Raw genomic sequence first — 8,878 nt, 5'->3', positions numbered from 1 at the left:
AGTCTGGAGGGTTAGGGCTGGGACTACAGGGAGGGAGTTTTGAGTGTATGTACCACTTGAAGGGGCAGCCTTTGAAACATGTAATCTCTGGGGGAGCAAAACACACGAAAAGGAAGGAAGTCATTTGGGTGTGAAAGGGGAAGTAAATGGAGAAATGTCATGGTTCTGCAAGACAAAACAGAATCAGAGGCCCTCCAACTCCGCCCCCATCTACAGACAAATCTGGACTCAGCAGTGTTGACAGAAGAGGGTGCATTAAGCAGGGATTTTATAAAACACCCAACAACACAGCAATGAACAAGATAAAGGTTAACAGGTTTGTACAGAGTTATTGCAAAATATCAGAAAATGAATCTCATCATCTATCAAAGTAGTCCAAACACACCCCCCTGGAAAGGCAGCCTGGAAACAGAAGAAAGCTGTAATACAACACTCCAAACAGGGCAAAATAGATCAAAACCACCTTGGATGAGAAACTTAAAAAGAAAAGAAATAGACAAAACCCAGGAAGAAATAAACAAGATAAAAGAAACACAAAAGGCCCTAGCCTGCCTGGCTCAGTGGATAGAGCGTCTGCCTGCGGACTGAAGGGTCATGGGTTCAATTCCAGTCAAGGGCATATGCCTGGGTTGTGGCTCGATCCCCAGTAGGGGGCATGCAGGAGGCAGCCGATCAATGATTCTCATCATTGATGTTTCTATCTCTTCCTCTCCCTTCCTCTCTGAAATCAATAAAAATATATTTAAAAAAACACAAAAGTATCTAGAAATAAAGATTACATTACAAGATGCCCAAAGGAGAATAGACTCAAAATATAATAAGGAGCATTGAAGAAAGACAAAAACAAGAGAATGAAAATGAGACAAAGGGGTCACAAGACAGTAATGAAAACAGAAGATAGTCAAAGAAGGAATCGCATTTGCATTATAGGGTCCCTGAAGAAAAACTAACGGATGAACCAGCACCAATATTTACTACTGCATTCTAAGAAAACTTCCCAAGAAAGAAAAATCTGCACATTCAAAGGGCCCACTGGGAACCTTGGAAAATTAACTTGGAACAGTCAACTTACTTTGCGACATCCTCATAAAACTATTCGTTTTCTACTTTTTTTTCAACAAAAATCCCCAAGATCTCCAAGCAGAAAGATCAAATAACTTAGAGGCAAAATGGCACATAAAAAGCAAGACAGCATTTGGAGCAGCATCTATTAAACATTTAAGGGTAAACCAAGGTTTTTATATTCGCACGGATTGTCCGTGTCAAGGCTTTAGGAAACAGTTTTGTGTTTTTCAACAAGTATTTATGCACCCATAAGGGAATCTGATAGAGAATGCACTTCATCCAACCGAGAGATAATGAGCATGTGTGTGTGTTTATCTAAATATATGATCCAGGACTAAAACAAAGGTGGGCATGAGGGTAAATAAATAAATAGATCATATATCATCATGAAGTAGAAATAATATCACTAAAGGCATGAGAGAGCCAGTGGGTGTGGCTCAGTGGTTGAGCATTGGCCCATGACCCAGGAGGTCACCCCCAGGGCATGTGCCTGAGTTGCAGGCTCAATCACCAGTAGGGGTTGTGCAGGAGGCTGCGGATCAAAGATTCTCATCATTGATGTCTCCCTCTCCCTCTCTGAAGTAAATTTAAAAAAATACTTTAAAAAAGCATGGGAGAAGGGAGAGGGAAGTAGGAAAGTAAGATAAGCTGACTGGTGGCTGTGTAGGTGCCTCTCAGCTCCAAATTCATTCTTCATTGCCTGCTCTGAAAATGGGCCTGGACCCTTTACCTTTGCCAGCTGGCGCATTATTAAGCTCTGTCGGTAGAGGGCGCAGGGGAGCTATTGCAGAAGGGCTTTTGCAAACTTCCTCCTGTGTGCCGACCAGACAATTTCTTCAAGCTTGTCTGGTACCCAAGGTCCTCCAGCAGCTGCCATGGTCAGTGCTCATGGCTTCTCCAGCACCAAGCTCCTGCGGGGTGCAGCAACCAGCAGTACAGCAGATGGCCCCTGGGCCCCAAAAACCGCTGGAATGATGTAAGCTAGACAACCCTAAACTGTTGACCCTAATCCCACCTTTCCTTTCCCTCAGAAGCTCCAATAAACGTTGTGGCCTATTCTGTCCTTTCTGTCTCCCGACCAACTCCAGTGCTTACCCATGTGGCCCTGAAACTAGCAAGATTATGATCCGCAGTGGGTGGCATAACCGAGTCTTCAGTAAGCACTCCACGGTTCATGCAAGCCTGCTGTTCTGGAAGGAGGCGCACGGTAAGGCCAGGGATGCCCATGGTTCTGGTCCCATTACTTCTTTTGTAACCAAAAGTGCTATCACACTAGGAAGCAGTACTGAGAGGCCAGGTGGGGAGCTGGGATACTCTGAAAATAAGGGCTGAGGCAATGTGGTCAGGGAAAACCATGCCATGTCCTGAGGCGGCCAATCCTGCCACTTTCATGATGGAAAGGGTCTGCTGTGATTACCCTGAAACAGTGTCTGGCTGGTCTCCTGGGTTATGTTCTGCTATTTGGGAACTCAGTGCTAGTCTCTCCTGGACATTAGACATTTGTCTGTGGAATAGATCAGCCTTGCTGAGGAGAAATTCATGTTGAGCTCAGCATGCATCACTTCCAGCCCTCGTCCATGACATTTTTTAAATGTATTGATTTGATCCCTGGCCCGTGTGGCTCAGTTGGTTGAACATCAGCCCGTGCACTGAAACGTCACTGGTTTGATTCCCCGTCAGGGCACATACCCAGGTTGTGGTTCAATGAAGGAAGCAATCAGTTGATGTTTCTCTCACATCAATGTCTCTCTCCCTCTCTATCTAAAAAAAATCAATAAAAAACATTTAAAAAAATGTATTGATTTGAGCCCTAATCGGTTTGGCTCAGTGGATAGAGCGTCGGTCTGCGGACTCAAGGGTCCCAGGTTTGATTCCAGTCAAGGGCATGTACCTTGGTTGCAAGCACATCCCCAGTAGGGGGTGTGCAGAGGCAGCTGATTGATGTTTCTCTCTCATCAATGTTTCTAACTCTATCCCTCTCCCTTCCTCTCTGTAAAAAATCAATAAGATATATTTTTTTAAAAGTTTTAAAAATGTATTGATTTGAGAGATAGAGAAAGGGAGAGAGGGAGAGAGAGACAAACATTGATTTGTTGTTCCACGTATTCATGCATTTATTGGTCACTTTTTTATTTTTCATTTGTATATCATTTTAATAGCAGAATACTGCTTATTTTATGGGTTTAAGAACATGCATCTTGTCTTTATTCTGTGTGTCATATTTTAAATGATATGTTTGTGGGGCTTACATTGGCTAGGAAAATCCTTGGTTGCTTCTTGCATGTGCCCTGACTGGAGATTGAACCGCAACCTTGGAGTATTGGGACGATGCTCTAACCAAATGAGCTACCTGGCCAGGGCCTCCCCTGACGACCTTTATCATGAGCCTGGTGGGCAAGGATAGGCATGATTTGGAAAGGAAGGTGTGCCTTCTACCTGCAGAAGGTGCTCTTTGGTGAGCATTCACAGGACAGTTAATATTATACCCTGGACCCATTCCAAGAAGCCTACTGATACCCGAAATGAAAGAGGGGTCATCACTAGTGAGCCCATGGACATTAAAAGGCTAAGGAAATATTAGGAACTACTCTATGTCCCCAATCTGATAAATGGACAATTCTTTGAATGACACAAAATAAGGCAACCTTGAATATATTGGGGTTTGGTTCCAGACCACCGCAATCAAGCGAATATTGCAATAAAGTGAGTCACACAAATGTTTTGGTTTCCCACTGCTGGATTTTGCAAATAAAGTTTTATTGGGCTCTAGCTGGTTTGGCTCAGTGAATAGAGCATCAGCCTCTGGACTGAAGTGTCCTGGGTTCGAGTCCAGTCAAGGTTGCAGGCTCATCCCCAGTAGGGGGTGTGCAGGAGGGAGCCAATCAATGATTCTCATCATTGATGTTTCTATCTTTCCTTCTCCCTTCCTCTTTGAAATCAATAAAAATATATATATTTTAAAAATATATTTTATTGATCTTTTACAGAGAGGAAGGGAGAGGGATAGAGAGTTAGAAACATCAAGGATGAGAGAAACATCAATCAGCTGCCTCCTGCACACCCCCTACTGGGGATGTTCCCGCAACCAAGGTACATGCCCTTGACTGGAATCGAACTTGGGACCCTTCAGTCCACAGGCTGACGCTCTATCCACTGAGCCAAACTGGTCAGGGCAATAAAAATATATTTTTAAAGAAAGTTTTATTGAAACACAGCCATGCCCATTCATTTACATATTGTCTATGGCTGTTTTCATTTTTTTTAAAATATATTTTATTTTTTACAGAGAGGAAGAGAGAGGGATAGTCAGAAACATCAATGAGAAAGAAACATAGATCAGCTGCTCCCTGCACGCCCCTCACTGGGGATGTGCCGCAACCAAGGCACAAGCCCCTGACCGGAATCAAACCCGGGACCCTTCAGTCCGCAGGCCACCGCTCCATCCACTGAGCCAAACCGGTTTGGCTGTGGCTATTTTTATGCTACAATGACAAAGTTGAGCAATTGTGACGGAGACCATATGTGAGGTCTGCCAACCTCAGGAGGTAAAATGGAAAAAAAGATCTAGGAATACACTTTAAAATATAACTATTTCCCAGCTGGTGTAGCTCAGCAGCTGAGCATCAAGCCAGGAACCAAGAGGTCGCTGGTTCGATCCTGGTCAGGGCACATGCCTGAGTGGCAGGCTCCATCCCCTGTGGGGAGCGTGCAGGAGGCAGCTGGTCGATGATGTTTCTCTCTCATTGATATTTTCATCTCTCTATCCATCTCCCTTTCTCTTTGTAAAAATCAATTAAAACACTTTTTAAAAAAATAAAAACTATTGTGTATTAAGAAAACCTCAACTGTACAGACATAAAAGAATATGTAATTGGTACTATGTATCTTATTTTTAAACTTTTTAAAATTGATTTTATAGTGAGGGAGAGAAACATCATTTGGCTGCCTCCTCCTGCACATCCCCTACTGGGGATTAAGCCTATAACCCAGGCATGTGCCCTGACCAGGAGCTGAACCAGCAACCTTTTGGTGCATGGAATGACGCTCAACCAACTGAGCCACACCAGCCAGGGTTATGTATCTTATTCTTGATAGTAAACTAAAACAAAATTCTCTAAATTAATATGTCAATACTCTCCGGCCAAAGACCACCAGGAGCACATCTGTAGGTGAATGAATGGGTTTATTACTCTTACGCTGTGGGGCATCTCAACAAGTGGGTGTAAGGAAGGATTTATAGGGTCCGTGCTTGTGTTAGGTGATTTGGGGGAGGGCTTATTGAAGCAGGGCTTTTCTCTGGATTGGATGCTGTTAGGAAGTGGAAGTATTTCTATGATGGAATAATGTTAACATCTTCACTAGATGGAGGCTAAAGCTATAATTGGTAAAGAAGCAAATCACATATAATCCAAGATAGAGGGATGTTTCATCATTTTTGTGGTTTGGACAATTTTTGCTTTTGTCCATGTTCACAAGATTACAGAGTGACCTTGTTTTTCTTTTGGTCCTCATGACCTTGTCTGGTAATCTATGGAATTATTGTGTTCAACAGAACACCAAAGCCAGCTCCTGATGTTGGGGGATATTTTTCTCTTTCTCAAATCTATGAATTAAATGCAATTTTAATCTTAATCACCAGTTCATATGTGTTTGTTTTTTGAGAGAACTTGACAGAACATATCTATACAAATAAACATTAGAGAAGAGTTAAGAAACCCAAAAAGTATTATGAAAACTAAAAGACCTAAAAATAAAAGATTGGTAAATTTCACTGCACAAAATAAATCCATCTGTGTAATAAAAATCAGCCCTAGCCGGTTTTGCTCAGTGGATAGAGCGTCGGCCTGCAGACTGAAGGGTCCCAGGTTCAATTCCAGTCAAGGACACATGCCTGAGTTGCAGGCTCGATCCCCAGTGGGGGGCGTGCAGGAGGCAGCGGATCAATGATTCTCATCATTGGTGTTTCTATCTCTCCCTCTCCCTTCCTCTCTGAAATCAATAAAAATATGTTTTAAAAAAATCAAAATACACAGGTTTGGAAGACAAACCACAAATTCATATAAAATATCTTTAATTCATTTGAGGAAGAGTTGATATCTCTAGTAAAATTTAAAAGAACCTCCCCTGCCCTGGCTGGTTTGGTTCAATGGATAGAGCGTCGGCCTGCGGACTAAAGGGTCCTGGGTTTGATTCCAGTCAAGGGCACATGCCTGGGTTGTGGGCTCGGTCCCCAGTAGGGGGCGTGCAGGAGGCAGCCTATCAATGATTCTCTCTCATCATTGATGTTTTTCTCTCTATCCCTCTCCATTCCTCTCTGAAATCAATAAAAAATATCTTTAAAAACATAAACCTTAAAAAAAAATAAAAGAACCCTAACTGGGTTGGCTCGGTGGATAGAATGTTGGCCTGTGGACTGGAGGGTCCCAGGTTCGACTCCGGTCAAGGGCATGTACCTTGGTTGCTGGCACATCCCCGGTGGGAGGTGTGCAGGAGGTGGCTGATCGATGTTTCTCTTTCATCGATGTTTCTGACTCTCTATCGCTCTCCCTTCCTCTCTGTAAAAAAATCAATAAAATATATATTTTAAAAATAATAATAAAATAAAAAATAAAAGAATCTCCCTATCAATATAAAAAATTTATTTTTTGGAATAATTTTAATTTTTAAAAATAAGAATGTACCATTCTACACCTGAAACTAATATTGTATGTCAACTGTAATAGAAAACACATTTTTTAATTAAAATAAAAAACATACCATTGAAAAAAATTTCAAGGCCCTGACCCGGTATGTCAGTTGGTTAGAGTATTGTCCTTATACACCAAGGTTGCCAAGGTTGTGTTTGCTCCGGGTCAGGGCACATACAAGAATCAACCAATGGATGCATAAATGGGTGAAGCAACAAGTTTGTTTTTTTTCCCTCTCTTTTCCTCTCTAAAATCAGTAAAATTTTTAAAAAATATGTTTTTATTGATTTCAGAGAGAGGGAGAGGGAGAGAAACATCAATGATGAGAGAATCATAGTGGGCACCTCCTACACTCCCCCTACTGGGGATTGAGCCCCCAACCCCAGCAAGTCCTGGGCCTGGGAATGAAACTGTGACCTGGTTCATAGTTCAAAGCTCAGTCACTGAGTCACACCAGATGGGCATAAATGTTTTAAAAAGAGAAAAAATAATTTTCAAGAAGAAAAACAAGCCGAAACCGGTTTGGCTCGGTAGATAGAGCGTCGGCCTGTGGACTGAAGGGTCCCGGGTTCGATTCCGGTCAGGGCGTGTACCTTGGTTGCGGGCATATCCCCAGTGGGAGATGTGCAGGAGGCGGCTGGTCGGTGTTTCTCTCTCATCGATGTTTCTAGCTCTCTGTCTCTCTCCCTTCCTCTCTGTAAAAAATCAATAAAATATATTTAAAAAAAGAAAAAAAAAGAAAAAGAAAAACAAAACTGAGGCTTACACAGAGGAAGGTGGGGCAGAAGTCAGAAAAAGACTACGCTTCCCAGGAGGCTCTGCGCTGACTGTCCAAGGGCTCCCGACAGGCTTCGCGCGCTTTACGCGCCAGCTCTGGCCTCAGTCCGCGAGCCACGGAACCAGCGGAGGATGGAGAGCGGCGACGAGGAAGACGTGGAGAAGCACCGCATCCACCTACGCCCCGTCACTCTGCGCAGCGCCCCCTCTGTCACGCTGCACCTTCTGCCCTGCGAAGTCGGGGTTAACCGGCCCGCCCCTGTGGGGCGCTTTTTCACCCCGGCCATCCGTCAGGGTCCCGACGGTGAGCGCTCGCGGCCGGACTACGGCTCCCGGTAGCTCCCGCGCCGGCGCCGCGCTCTCTTCGGCGAGGACGGGCGCGAGGGCTCCTGGGAACTGTGGTCCACCGGAGGCGGCGGGAGAGCCGTCCCCCGGGGTTGCCCCGTTGGGCATGGACCAGGTCCTCACTGAGGCCCCACGACCCCCTTCTTCAGGACTCGAAGTGTCGTTTCGGGGCCGCCGTCTACGGGGCGAGGAGGTGGAGGTGCCGCCCGGCCTGCTGGGATACGTGATGGCGATGGAGGAGAAGTCGCTGGGGAAGCAGGACTTCCCAGGGGGATCGGACCTTGACGAGCAGGAGCTGGTGGAACCCCCGGAGGCGCTGGAGCGGGACTTCGTGAGCACAGGGGCCTGGGGGTGGCCGGGGGCGCGGGCGGGAGCGGCGGCCCCACGCTGAGCCCGGCGCCTCCCCCAGGACCGCTTCATGGGCGCCTCCGCCAGTTTCCACCGCTTCACCCTGTGGGGCCTGGAGACCGTCCCTGGCCCGGATGCCAAAGTGCGTGGGGCCCTGACCTGGCCCAGCCTCGCCCAAGCGGTGAGTAGATATGTGGGTCCGCCTCTGGCTTATTCACGGGACTGTCTAGAATCCTGCCCCTCCTCGGCCTTGGGCTTTAGGGTTGCTGGTACAATGGGGCTGATGGAGCCCGGCTCTAACTGGGAGGTTAGACTGGGTTAGGGCTGTGTGCCGCCCCCCCCCCCCCCCCTTCTCTGGCCTGCTAGAAAGGGCTGTCATTCTGGGAGCTGGGTCCCTCCAGAGTAGGTGGACTACCCAGCCACCCCGTCTCAGAAATCCAGTAGTAAAAGTGACTCCTGTTGCAGATCCATGCACAGGTGCCGCAGGACTGAGAACCAGAGCTTGAAACTGGAAGCCACCGATCCCTTCACCCCAATAAACCAGCTCTCCACTTTGGATCCACTGATTCCATCACCCCAATAAATGAGCTCTTTCATGGCATCCGTGAGTTTGCTCACACCTTGGAGCTGCTCTTTCTCCCACAAGAACATGTCAT

At 45.9% G+C, this 8,878-nt stretch overlaps 1 protein-coding gene across 1 annotated transcript; it reads left to right on the top strand.

Annotated features, from left to right (window-relative positions):
• The first annotated feature begins 2,200 nt into the window (after positions 1-2,200).
• RNASEH2C (ribonuclease H2 subunit C) lies at positions 2,201-8,823 on the top strand. Its single transcript, XM_070427538.1, has 5 exons — positions 2,201-2,272; positions 7,601-7,833; positions 8,024-8,205; positions 8,284-8,403; positions 8,688-8,823. Exons 2-5 carry the CDS (start codon positions 7,662-7,664, stop codon positions 8,712-8,714), a joined length of 501 nt encoding a protein of 166 aa, XP_070283639.1. The 5' UTR covers positions 2,201-2,272; positions 7,601-7,661; the 3' UTR covers positions 8,715-8,823.
• Positions 8,824-8,878: the final 55 nt, after the last annotated feature.

Source organism: Myotis yumanensis, unplaced genomic scaffold (genome assembly GCF_028538775.1).
Source record: "Myotis yumanensis isolate MYYU_CA2020_CCGP unplaced genomic scaffold, mMyoYum1.0.hap1 SCAF_10, whole genome shotgun sequence".
In the NCBI taxonomy this organism is placed as follows: domain Eukaryota; kingdom Metazoa; phylum Chordata; class Mammalia; order Chiroptera; family Vespertilionidae; genus Myotis; species Myotis yumanensis.
The sequence above is the reverse complement of the archived record's forward strand: the minus strand, read 5'-3'. Positions and strand labels throughout refer to the sequence as shown.

Excerpts from the sequence above, each read along its gene's own strand:
- RNASEH2C (XM_070427538.1), top strand. The coding sequence starts at position 7,662 with ATGGAGAGCGGCGACGAGGAAGACGTGGAGAAGCACCGCATCCACCTA. Across the intron at positions 7,834-8,023 it reads CATCCGTCAGGGTCCCGACG|GACTCGAAGTGTCGTTTCGG; the intron begins GTGAGCGCTCGC and ends CCCCTTCTTCAG. Across the intron at positions 8,404-8,687 it reads GGCCCAGCCTCGCCCAAGCG|ATCCATGCACAGGTGCCGCA; the intron begins GTGAGTAGATAT and ends CTCCTGTTGCAG.